Source organism: Alosa alosa, chromosome 4 (genome assembly GCF_017589495.1).
Source record: "Alosa alosa isolate M-15738 ecotype Scorff River chromosome 4, AALO_Geno_1.1, whole genome shotgun sequence".
NCBI classification, from domain to species: domain Eukaryota; kingdom Metazoa; phylum Chordata; class Actinopteri; order Clupeiformes; family Clupeidae; genus Alosa; species Alosa alosa.
Genome location: NC_063192.1, coordinates 996,103 through 1,010,163, shown reverse-complemented (window position 1 = coordinate 1,010,163; position 14,061 = coordinate 996,103). Strand labels below are relative to the sequence as shown.

The 14,061-nt window shown below is 40.9% G+C and overlaps 1 protein-coding gene across 2 annotated transcripts in view; it reads left to right on the top strand.

The window, feature by feature from the left end:
• The window catches only part of ctnnbl1 (catenin, beta like 1), an 88,699-nt gene that overhangs the window by 21,451 nt on the left and 53,187 nt on the right, over positions 1 to 14,061 (top strand). For both annotated transcript variants that reach the window (XM_048241724.1, XM_048241723.1), the window contains exons 3-4: positions 12,537 to 12,643; positions 13,316 to 13,455. In XM_048241724.1, the coding sequence (XP_048097681.1) occupies positions 12,537 to 12,643; positions 13,316 to 13,455 (247 nt within the window). The remainder of the gene's footprint in view (positions 1 to 12,536; positions 12,644 to 13,315; positions 13,456 to 14,061) is intronic.

Below are 14,061 nucleotides of genomic sequence, written 5' to 3'. Positions count from 1 at the left end.
GTGATATTTTTGCATGTTCCGTTCTTAAGAAAAAAATCCCTATGCACGATTGAATGGGGTTTCAGGAATCATAAAAAATGATGCCCCTAACTGCTCATGAACCAAGTGCATATCCTCTTAATAAAATCAGCGTGTAGGTTGTCTCCCTGAGGACTTTAGATCTGCTACTGTATATCGCTAAACGCAAGCATTCATCAGTGTATTTAATTTAGCTAGGCTATGTACCAAAAATTACATTTTACCGTGAGTCGAAGAGCTGTAAACAGTGTTGTAACTTAAATCTGCATGTACAAAACCGCTTGGAGCTCCAGTAGAATTTTGATTTCACAACGATAATTCTCGGTCTAGCCGTTGATGTGCCGACGGAATAAGCATCAGCACCAACCTCTGAACAAGGTAAACAAAATCTGACTCAGTGTCCGTCATGTTTGAAAGTTTGTAGTGCTGCGAGGGAGAACGTGCACACGAAGGGGCGCAGTTGAGCAGAGCTGCGGCTATCTGAATGGTCTGAACATAGAGTGGCTTTGCTAAAATGGCCCATTATTTGACATAATACCGGTATTACGATATTGTCTCAACTACATATCGTTTAAAAAAATATATCGGTCGTAGTCGTGATACCGAAATATCGCCCAGCCCTAGTAGAATGTTATAAGACGTCTTATTAACAGCAACGGCAAATACTGTAATTGTATGATGAATGACATGGTTAACAGACATGAAACACATAAGTAGATGAATGGCATGGAAGACAGACATAACAAACACGTAAGCTGACGTTCGCGCTCAGTCTCTGTTAACGTAAGCAGCGTGTCGCTGCGGTATGCGCCCCGTCACAGGGCCCCTGGCCAGCTTGGGGCCCCAAGCAATTGCTTGGTTTGCTTGCCTTCTAGTGACGGGCCTGCGGATGTCTGCTTTAGTTGACTAGATTTTAATCGGTCAAGCTGAAGAGATGGTGTCCATTAATGTTTGTGCAAAAAGGCTGATTTCATGTCCCTTGCATTTTGCAACTGTGAGGTCCATGGCAGGCGCCCCACAGAAATGTTTAATTTTGTGAGTGAGATGTCCACGCTGTCCCCTCTGTGTTCGCCCCCCAGTTTCAGAGCTATTCTAAATGCAAAATTGCACATAGGGCCGTGACTGTAGTTAACAAACTAGATCCTAATAGAAAATTGTTAGCTTTCCTGGCTGAATAATATAAGTTAGGCCTATTACACAACATAAATTGTGCTGGCGACCCAAATAAAATCTCCTGCGACCCACCCGTGGGTCTCTAGCCACTCACTAGCAATTCACTGACGTCAGGTTCACTTAAAGGAGCCACACATACTGTAGGGCTAGGCTACTGTTATGTTGTTTACTGCCGTACTATTGTGGACTATTATGAGTTCTGTCCATCATTTGGTGGTAGGTAAAATTACTGCAATAAAATTATGTTATCGTATCGGTATTGGCCACAACAAACCAATAAATATTGGTTATCGTTATCGGCCCTAAAATTCCATATCTGTGCATCTCTAACTTATACTTATACATCTTGGTGAACGTCTGTTAACAACTTGCCGTCATCGTGAAGCGTGTATCTCGCAGTTATGGAAATATCATGCAATATGCCATTTTTTATAGTTGGAACAATATGTGTTCCCAACTATATCATGTTTCTATAGTGTAACATGTTATTTCACTGTGTCTTTACGTGGGTTAGGGCACCATACATCCAAATAAGTGCCCTTCATGACCCACAGGCCTTCAGTCTCCACATGTTAACATGGCAACTCGAAAAGCTTGTCAGACCTCCCGTGCCTAGTCACAGGTTGCTAAGTCACGATTGGCCTGTGGCGGTTTTCGTGTGTGCCTTAGCGAAGGGTGAATTGCGTGCAGTGAGATTTTCAAATGCATGCGTGGTGCCGCCCCTTGAGTTGGGCCATTTTCATTATTCGTGGCCAGACCCTTAATCTTTCTAGATTACCAGGGTCTCGATTTTCCAGGCTACTTTCACACAGAGAAATGTCTGAAATGTCTAGAAAAGGCTGTTTTATGGAAGATTTTAGTGGACTTTTTTGCTTGGAACTCAATGGGTCTTAATTGGCACCAGCCAAGTGCCAACATTGCATAGATTTTTATGTTGGCAGGTAAATTATGTCACCTACTCCGGCACCTTGGTAAGGGAAATATGGATGCTGTTCATCAGCAACATATTTCCACCTGTCATGTTAAAACGGCTTGCTATATCTATGCAACCGGGAAGGGGTACACCAGTCCAGTGTTTTTAAGGATTCATCGTACTTCTACTGGCAAACCATGGCATTAGCTAAATGCTAAGGCTGTGGCTAACTAACTTAGCTCCTCTCAGTATGATCAGAAAATGAATGAGATGATATAACTGCATTTATGTTTCACAAATGCGACAACAATCAAATTATCCTCCATCACTCAACTTGACTTATCAGCTGCCTTTGACACGGTTAATCACCGTATCCTTCTCTCTATACTCTCAAACATGGGAATCTCCGGCTCTGCTCTCTCCTGGTTTGAATCCTACCTCACAGGATGCTCGTTTAACATATCATGGCTTGGACAGCTGTCCGCACCTCACTCTCACCATAGGGGTCCCCCAGGGCTCAGTGCTGGGCCCCCTTCTCTTTGCTATCTACACCACCTCTTTGGGACAGATTATCCGTTCGCATGGCTTCTCATACCACTTCTATGCAGACGACACATAGCTCCATCTGATGACCCCCTGGTCTTGGCACGGATCTCGGATTGCCTCTCAGACATATCTACATGGATGAAAGCACATCATCTCCAGTTAAACCTCTCATAGCTGGGAAGGAATATGTGAAAAATCATGAAGATTGGGCACTTCTGGATAAGTTTTTGATTTTTGGCAGGGTGTTAGGTACAGGCTAATCTAATTGGCTATGCCTATGTTATACTGAAGTTCCACAGTTAGCTAGCTAGCAAGCTAACTGTTTTACATGGGATATAAGTTGTATTTATTTATTTATATAGCACACTTATAGCACACTCATATAAGTGTAGCTACATGCTGAATGGGTGGTAATGTACATAGTTTTGACATGAGTAAGTTACATACACATAATTCTTCATAACTGCCGTGTTAGTAAAATGATTGAATGGCCTGTAAATTAATAACTAGATGTAACGTCAAGGTGTGATTAGGCTAGCTGTCTTTCCTATTGGAATCAATGATATAATGTTAACTTGTTTTACACTAAAATGGGTTAGTAGGCTACGTAAAGGCATGCTGCACACACTTGTTTGGGCCTACGAGCCGGCCAAAGAGTAGATTCGTATAATAAACACCAACGCAGTTCTAAACTCCCGGTCAGCTGAATAGTGTTTTAAATTGCTGTGGTGTGGTGGCTTTTTGTAATCGAATAATACAAACTCAAAAGAATTCCAAACAACATAGATGAATACTGCAGATGATGGCTTTAATGCATCCCAGAGCATTGGTTCGCGAAGCAAGCTGCTTCTGACTTTCTGTACACTTGTTTGTGTGAACTCAGAATAGAAAATATCTCCTGTGTCGTCTTTTACCACATTAGGAAGTACATACGGTATGTGCCTAGGTATTTTCCTTCTAATGACCTCTGATCCTTCTGACCAGCCACTGAGGCTATCCATTCTCTCTTAGGCATACATGTCCTTATACGTAAACTCCTGGCCCCTAAGCATAGCTATAATTACCCCTGCTGTTACATCACATGGACCTCAGACAATTTACAGAATATCTTTTCATACATAATAAGAATAATAAGAATATATTTTCATAAAGCTACATAACTAAATAAAACGACCACACCAGCATCGCACTTTGCCGCTGTGTAAATCACGATTCAGTTATATTTGGTCGACACCGCTCCATAAAATCCATTGTTCATCCAGTGTTTGCGTGTTAAAAACTTCGGCGCTGTTGTGTGTGGCAAGTGACAGTGCACCATAGACTGTAGGCCTATAAAATGGCAGTGCACTCATGTCGAAAAGTTCCTTATTTCAACTGAACTCAAAGATAATGAATATAGTATTTTATGTTTGTTATGCCCTTTATTAGCTAGAATATTTCTGAAGAATATATTGTGTTGCCTCAGGTCTGCTGCACATCTTTTGAAATTTGATTTGAAATAATCAAATAGACCTCGCCTTAAAAGTTAAGTTAATGAAGTAACTTGCTTTGCTTTCATTTGAATCCTAATCAAGATGCACAATAATTGCTTTATATTGTTAATATGGACTCATGGAAAGTTCAGAAATGCAATAATAGAATTGTAATCATGCGATAAAATATGTGATTAATCGCGATTAATCGCTGAATTCCTATAGTTAATCATGATTAAAAATTGTAATCGTTTGACAGCACTATTAATAACTTATGCGAAATACCCGCAATCCCGCGCTGAAATTTAGGCCCTGTTGTTAACCCATTTACTCCTGAAATGCCTGCTAAAAACGCCTATAGAATCCTATGGCATTCTAGACTAAATAACCTCATTTCCTGAGGGTTTTCTGAAAAAATACTAAGAATTGTCAACGTCTACCAAAACCTTACTATGTAAGCCTCTGCACACCTAGAAACATGAAATAAAAAGCATGCTGCGCTACGCAGCAACCAGCAGGAGAGTCAATGTTGCGCTATACAGCAACAGGCGGGAGATAGAATGTTGCGTCGTGCAGCATCCAGCATGAATGGGTTAAATCCGCATCTTTTTTTCCTCTCACTCTCTCGGAGGTAGTGCGGCAGGTTAAGTCCATATTCCAGGACAATCATTCACTTTGTAATACAAGCACCAAAATTGGCACGAATAATCAATTTTTTTTAGCTTTTTTTTTTAATTAGATAGGATAGTGGAGATTGACAGGAAGTGAGTGGGAGAGGGAGTCGGGGTGGGATCCGGAAAGGACCACGGGGCGGGAATCGAACCCGGATCACCGGCGTACGGTGCAGGTGCCCCAGGCAGTCGCGCCACTGCTGGGGCCTAGAACCTACTTTTTGAGGAAAGCACATTAGCCACATGAAAATCCAACATGGTGGACATTTTTCAAGATGGCCTCCACATCAAATGTAAGAAAAATGTTTTTGCTGTAGAACTTGAATGGCTGGGTGTATTTACATGATCTAGACATCAATTTATATGTATTTTAACATGGCAAAATAAATGGTGCAAAGAGAGAAATCTATTTCAAGGCTAGTTTTCAAGATGGCGGCCAGAAATAATTGGACTGCACTCGAAAATCGTTTATCGAAGCTCACTCTCGAATATCGTTGATCCTCTTTCTCACTCGAATATCATTTATTCTCTCTCTCGAATATCGATCAAGGCCATTCTTTAAGTTGGGAAGACTGGTGTGAGAACAGGCAGATGAAGAGTGCAGTTTCAATTCTGGAAGCTTGTGATGTCAATGCAATTGGTGATGTTCTCTTTAGGGCTGGGACAACGCGTCGACGTAATCGATGACGTCGATGCAAAAAATACGTCGACGCAAAATATGCGCGTCGATTCGTTAAGCATAATGTGTGCCGCTAAATAGTTTTAATTTTACACCTTCAGTGTTTCCCATAAGTTGACTAATCTGTGGCTGGGGTCCACGAAATCATTGAGCTGGGCTTTTCACGCACGCAGCCTTTCCTTGCCCCGGCCACTCTCTCTTGTAATGAGCCCGCTGCCCCTCCTCTGGATGTGCATTTAACAAAATATTCACGATTGATGATGGATTGTTGTTGCTTGCCACATAGAAGCATAGAGTGGCGAAGTCCCGCCCCTTCCGTTTGCCTCCATGGGACCTGTCTTTCAAAAAAAATTTGAACGGCAGTCTATGGCGAAAAAGAAATTATTTTCTGGTCCCGGTTGACTTGTGCCTTAAATTACCTATATGATGTTTGTCAATTTTAAAGACATTTTTTCATGTAAAGACATTTGCAGTTTGTTTTGTAACTATTGAATTACAACATTGTGAAAGATCGTAATTCCAACGACTACAAACCTATCAGTCGCGCTAGTGACGTTAGCTCATTCACAGCCACACTAGATTGTACAAGCATACCAGCCTGGGTGTTCCCATGCTGCCTTGCGTGCGATTTGATTCACGCTGCTAAGGCAGCCTGGAGACCATGGAGCAAATTTTCGCCTGAGATAGGGAACCAATCACAGAACAGGTGGGAAAGCAAGACGATGATGAGCTATGCACAGACGCATTTGATAGACATCCGTGGCACCCAATAAACGGATCTGGGCATTTTTTTCAAATACGAGAAAATGAACGTTTGGTTCCCAGACCATGTCTCATTGAGAAGTGGTGGCGCTAGCCAGGCTACAAGCATACCAGCAACAGGTCTTAATTGGGCTTTCCTTGCCGAAGAAAATACCATGAGTCAGAGGATTAAACACATCAGGTAAGTTGTATTTGTCCATAGACTGTACATTACATACTGTTAAGTGACATAGCAGGCAGCAAGATGCAACCGTTAACTAGCATAACAGCTCTTATCGTTTCATTACGTTGGTGACGTACATCGTTCGAGAGGTGAACCCAGCCTGATCTGCCCGCTATTTATTTTTTGATTTCTTAAAAGATTGAGCTTGGTCTGATGAAAGCCAGACTAGCCATGGACCTCAGTTACACAATGCAAGGGAACATGAATCGGCCTATATTTGCACAAACAATAACGGACAACAGCTCTTCAACTTTGGCCCGTTAAAATGTGTATGAACAGTCTAGCGACGCATTTCATCAAGGCCCATTTGGAATTTGTGCATTAACAATAACGTTTCAGACTACTGTTACTTAATTTGTGCATTGACAATAAAGTATTACATGAACTAAAGATGACTAAAATCTTATGTAGAAGAAGAAACATTCACAAAAAATCCATCCATCCAAAAATGACCTTTGTTTTTGATAGCTGTTAAAAAAACGGCATGGAACTGACAGAGATGTTTTTGTTTATAAATACATAATAAATAAAGAAATAAAGAAATAAATAACATTATGCTGATACCTTTTGCTTTTCCCAAATACAATGTAGCCTACAGGTGTAAGTGACCTTTTATCAATCCAGTTGCAATGGATGAACTGTGATGAACTGCCCTACTTGTGATTGTTTAGAGATTTTAAAGGTTTTATAACAATGCTACATCTTCTTTGGCTATTCTACAATCTATTCACCTTTTCAGCACCAGTAGGCTACTTTCTGTGCAGCCGCACACACACACAATCAGGCATGCCAAACAAGCATAAACAAAAGTTTCAAGAGTGGGGGATGGAGTAAAATATGGAGACAAATTGAAGTGTGATTTATTTTCGCGGAACGGATGTACAGGACTGAGCGGCGGTCATATTTTGTACCGCTATGCGGTACATCTAGTTTTTTGCAAGATAGGTCCCATGGACCGGAAGTAGAAGGGGCGGGACTTCGCCACTCTATTGCATAGAACACGGCGGGCTAAATTGCTATTAAATCCACTTAGCATCGTGACCATGCTGTGCAAATTTGTTAAAAACTGCTGCATTAAAGTTAACTCTACTTTAGTTTGGTCTCCTCAATGTGCTATGTTGTGATGAGACCTTAGCAAAGTTATACAATCAAGTAGTATCTCAAAGCTAACGTTAGAATACTGTTTGGATGTTGAGTTTAGCATGCTTACAGTTGTTTGTCAATTTCGTTATTCATGCAGGGCTCATTTTATTGACTCTGACACTGAATGTTTGCAAAATCCCGATGTAAATGGAAAAGTGTTTTCCAAGACTCAAAAGTGCTTGTCCCAAGGAGAAGTATGAACCGCTATTTGAACTAACTACGTTATGAATTGCATCCATACATCAGCAGCATTTTAACTGTGTTAATGTTAATTACAAGGATTCCCTCACGAATGTCGTCTTAAAGTGACAGGCACTCAATTAGACCTATACACTACTGAACTGAACTGAATGCTACCTCTGACTAAGAATGCATTACTTTGCAATTGTATAGTCTTTTATTTTGGAATCTTAAGAGCAATAAACATAAATTCCAATGTTAAGGAATTCATGTTTTTGTTCATTCAGATATGTAAATCAACATGTATAAGTTGCTATTAGTCAATTAATGGGGAGATAATCGATAATCGAATCGAATTGGACTGAAAAAATGAATCATTAGATTAATCGATGCATCGAAAAAATAATCGCTAGAATCGTTAATCGTTTAAAAAATAATCGTTTATCCCAGCCCTAGTTCTCTTTGATCAGGTCTTTCAGAGTAGCAAACTTCACTTTGCATTGTCAATCATTGTCTGCACTCATCCCCTTCTTCTTTGCAAACAATAATGTCAACTATGCTAGATGGCTTTCCATACACCTTAGAGACATGGTCTCTTTACAACAAACACATCCTCAGTTGGCCAATGAATTTCAGCAAGGGAACTTTGTGGTCCACAAGACCCACAGAGTTTTCCAGATTGGCTTTTGATCAAGCCCATGCACAGGCCAATGCAATTGTTAAAGGTGATGGTGGTACCATTTGGATAACTGAGAACCCATCAGCCCTAATGCGATGGATGGTATCTGGACCAGAGTTTAGTTATTTGGTTTCTCAGTATGAGTCTGCATCTCAGGCCAAAGTAGCTAGTGAAGATGTCGGACACCATGAACAGACTAACCAGTCTCGGAAATCCTTCACACAAGGTCCAGAAGTTGTTTGGTGTGATAAAGGACCTGGGCAACCCTTTTTAGGTGGAGTCCAGAGATCTTCTCACGCTAGAGTCAAAAGCCATTGCACACCCTAGTGCCGCTGAGCTTGTTGGCCCTCATCTTGAGAAAGGTACTGTTTCTTCCAAAGACTTTTTCAATGGTTTGGGTGAATAAGTGTTGTGGAAAAAGTCCACTTCGAATCCAATTAACAATTACCACTTGACTATTTAGTCAAGTCAAATGTATTTATATAGCACATTTCAAAGCAATAGCATTGCACCAAAGTGCTTTACATAATAATAATAATAATCATACATACATACATGCATACATGCATACATGCATACATACATGCATACATGCATACATGCATGCATGCATGCATGAATGAATGAGAGGTGAGGGGGCCGGGGAGTGTTAAAAGCTAGGGAGAAGAGGTAGGTCTTTAGGTTGGATTTAAAACTACTAATAGTGGGGCAGGATTTCACAACATCAGGAAGGCTATTCAAAAGCTGGGGAGCATAGACAGCTCTGTCACCTTTTGGATTTAAGAGAGGCAGAAGGAACACAAAGAAGACACTGGGAAGATGATCGAAGAGGTCTAGGAGGACGGTAAGGAATTAAAAGATCACATAAATACTGAGGTGCTAAACCATGTAAAGCTTTGAGAACAAACAGAAGAATTTATTTAGTAATTTACTCTGGAACAAGGCGTCCGAAGGAGACAATGTAGACACAAGACTTTCTGAAGACTGTTGATCTTTATTTTCCATATTACAATGATAGTACAGCCCAACCAAAGTCCAGACCAACCATCAAAGCAATAGGGAGGAGATGTCATCAGCTGGGGCTACCGACGAGATCTGTCTACGGATGGCTATACACTGTATTTTATACCCCTCGGCCCTCGAGAAGTGCCGCCTTCTCGCGCCATCCCCAAAAAACACCTTTCACCAATCGGCATTAAGCAGGGTCGCTTACATTGGTGGAAACCATCTTCCCATCATGCATAAAACTATATGCAAACCTGTCCAATGCATAGGAAACATATGTAAAATAGTGGTTTTCTGGTTCTTTCCAGTTTGGGGAAATAGGGCCTTCTTATCTGATTCTCTAGCTGGACAGGCCCTAACTCATAAGACACAGCAGCCTCCTACTCTTTGTCCTGTCTGGTCCTCACCAGCTTGATAACACCCCCTCTCCCTTGACCATGTAAGGAGGGGATCCTCTCATCCTGGTACCCCCAGTACTTTTCCACTCACTCCACTCCTCTGACTCCTCTGGCCTACACAGGATACAATGACCTCACACTGCTCACAGCAAATGCAGTGACATTAAGACTTATGACACTCATGACTACATAAACCCTTATGAAGCCCATGATTACATCCCTTTTAAATCATGAAAATCCACCATAAAGCTTCCTTCTACAAACCAATTAAAAAGAACAACACTGACTTCTTTCGCCAAGAGTCAGACTCAGGTACAGGTGACCGTGAGAAGTAAATTCTTTAAGCATGAAAACCAGTCTTTCCCTGCATCATTGAGCGACTCCGGAAAACCCCACATGGGTCATAAGTCGAAGCTTGTCAACATTCTGGAAACTCTTTCTCCTCCAGACAAAGGATGAGTCTTCTCTTGTTTATTCATTGTCTCCAAAGGCATCAGTGACATTTGAAGAATATGCTGTTATTCCAAAGATACATGCCTATCAAAGTATGTTAGGACAGACATCATATTCGACGTCTACTGCAATTCCAGTCTGAAGGCTGAAACACGATCAAAATGAGACCAGGGCGGCAGACGTACAGTAGAGTGTCTGACAAAACCAAAGTACCACCTAACTGGAAAAGCTTCCAGCGAGACAATGACAACAAGACTGAACTTTTTGGGTTTCTAGCTTACCTAATTATGACTTGGTGTCCAGACAATGTGGTGATTGTGACCAAAGAAGAAAATGTTTTTTGCATAAACCTGACAGCCTGGAAGGCCTAAGTCCTTGCAACCATGAAGAGGCTGACACTAGAATCTTTCTGCATGCCCTTCATGCAGTTGCGTGTAACCTGCATTGTGTTGAACCTGTGCGATTCAGCCATGCACACGCCCGGACTCGAACCCACGAACAGCAGCACCTCGGATTGGGAGTCGAGCGTGCTGACAATTGAGCTAAAAGCCCAGGCTGCTAGCTTGCATGCCAGCAGCACTCTTGAGGCGTCGGGGAGTGAGGTTTACCAACGTTCCACACACACAGCTAAGCTACATGGGCAACAGAAGAAATCTGTGTTGATTAAGGCCTGTGACACGGATATTCTTGCTATCGCACTCAGTGTTTTTGGGACTCTACGGGATGCAGGCTTAGACGTTAGACATTACTGGGGCCCTGTCTCTCTTTCCCACACATTTCCTGTTAGTCTTTGTTGTTCTGAGGTAATACATGTCACACACACACACACACACACACACATATATATATATTTATATATATATATATATATATATATATATATATATATAAAAATAAAATATATTTAAACTTACTTAGCCCCCCCTGCCCCTTCTGAAGTTCAGTTTAAACTAGTGATCATTTCCCGATCCAGCCCTTTCTCTCTTTCCTGCTAATGTCCTGTCAATCTGCACTATTGTATTGAAATGATTATATATAACATTAACATAGCATAACAACCGAGATATGTTTTATTAGCAAAATACAATTTAATTATGCTAAAATTAGTATTAAAATGTGCTATTTTTTCCATTAATTGCATGTATCTTCATAATTTAGCACATTCTTTGACATTTTATTGTAGAATTGGAAAGTCCAGACCCTTTTACCTATATTTAGATATCAAGATCATCAAAATGTGATTATCCAATCCCAATCCAAGTCAAAAACCAAGTAAAATGGCTTTCAATGGTGGCCATCTTGGAAAATGGCGACCATATTGGATTTTTTGCGTGGCTAATGTGGTTTTTGGATAAAGTGGGTCCCAAAGAATATTTGTGCCAAGTTTGATGCTTGTATCGCAAAGTAAACGATTGTTTCACTGATCTGCCGCACTAAGGTGGCCTGCCGAGCATTTGCTCTGCTGCCAGCTTGTGCTAATATATTATCCAAAATGCTTGATTGCATTGCATTCTCCACATTTTTAGCTAAATTTTCATGTACCACATTAGCATTTTTGTTCAGTGAATCTTTTGTAAATTGCTTTACAATTAGCGTCGGCCCCTCTTTAAAAAAGCCTTCTTTATCGCCCGGTTCGCCTCAGCTGGCAGCCATTCACTCCTTCCTCTGCATGTTCTTTTAAAACGTGCATCTTTTTCTCTCTTGTTCTGGGAGGTAGCCTCCCGTGTTCAGTGAATCCTTTTGACCTATGTGCCTCAGCTTCGGCCATGTCCTTTTAAAACAGCATCTTTTTCTCTCTCGTGAGCATTTAATCTGCTGCCATCTTGTGACTCCACATCGACCAAAATGCTTGATTGCATTGTATTCTCCACATTTTAGCTACATATTGGTGTACCACATCAGCATTTTCTTTCAGTGAATCTTTTGTAGCCTAAATTCCTTCACTCATGAACAACTGCCTTCACGTCTATATTAACTTTAATCTTTTTGGCCTCAATAGTCCAGTTACATAGTCTCTGTCTGTTTTTGGATTTTGTGAAATACATTTCTAAATAAATGCGACCTATTGTCCAGAAAATACGGTAATTTTTTCATTTGGGTGCCAGATATGCATGAGGGGGCGCTAGAAATCTGCTAAAATTGTTTGGTCATTGTGTCTTGTCTTTGTAATTTGATCATAGACTAGCCACTTCACAGAACACATTATGCAATGTTTTACCAGGTTGAACCAGTGGACGAGAGTTCTGTGAAGAAAATGATTCTGACTTTCGAGAAGAGATCGTACAAAAACCAGGAGCTAAGAATCAAGTTCCCAGATAACCCTGAAAAGTGAGTGTGACAATACTGTAACAAAAATCTATTATTTTTCTGGTTGCCACCATTTTACTAGGAGAAGTTAACACAAGTCTATTACCGGATGCAGCACAAGCTACTGTCAATGGACACAAAAAGAGGAGGGTTCTGTAATTGACTTCTTACAAAATGACTACAACTGGACAGTCCTTATTAACGCCTTTTCTCTTCTGTTACAAAGGTAAAAATACTTCAGTTTGTCTGCAAAGACCCTCAGTAGCATAGATGGGCAATAATCCGCAATAAGCGAGGATCCGCTTGGTCTTTCTCCTACAGCGCTGGCTGTAAAGTTCCTGAATAGTTGGTAACTCGATACTTGTAACGCTCTGTGCCGCGCTGACCTGACCACCCTTACCACACTTTGGTGGTAGCATGGGTAGGATCCCTACAGAAGTATTGTAAACTTTGAATGTGTACAGAGAGGTTATAACAAGAAGTCTGAAGAAATGCAGATCCAGATATGCAGATCCTGCTGAATCTTACAATACAAACATGCCTCACTTTCAGCCAGATCTACACAATGCTGGAAGAAGTCGAAAGCACTATTTAGTTACTAATTCCCCACAGTAACCCTATGGTAATGCTTAAATTTCCCTTGGGGTTAATAAAGTACCTACCTACTATGTATCGTGTATTGTCTTGTCCTAGGTTCATGGAGACTGAACTGGATTTGAATGATATTCTTCAGGAAATGCATGTCATTGCTACCATGCCTGATCTTTATCACCTTCTTGTGGAGCTTAATGCTATTCATTCCTTACTGGGCCTCCTCAGTCATGAGAACACAGATATCCTTTTTCTTGTTTCCTGTTTTTACGGTAAGTCAAATATTTGGTGTTATTGCTTGTTCAATAATTGTTATTATGACCGCCTGCATTTGTAGTGAGTCGATTACAGATGAGTCTGAATGTTATTGTGTCATATCCTTGATCAGCCAAATCACAGCAGGAAGGATGTCCTTTCCAGTAATTATGACCGCCGCTAGCATAGCAAGCGTAGCGGTCATATAGGTTTAGTTATAGTTTTTTTTCTTCCAGATTTTTCCCCCCTTTTTTTTCCATCTTAACTTCCATTTATTGCTATTTCCACAATAAGCTACCATATTAGTCGGGGTCTGGACTAGCCTAGCCTACTACGCTTAGCTTAGTTACCCCCGCTTAGCTCTGCCTATTAATGAATCGCTCTGATAGCAGGCAGACACGCAGCTGCCGTTTACACTTGCGTGCATGGCGGGGTTTAAAACATTAGCCTATTTAACATCCAAAGACAGTCATTGTACTTCTCAAGAGTTAATAACATAGTTATAACATTACAGTGAGCCTTTTGAGATGGGAAACCAAAAATAAATAGGCAGTCAATAGTAAAAAGACTTGTCGACTAAAAAAAATTGGGTA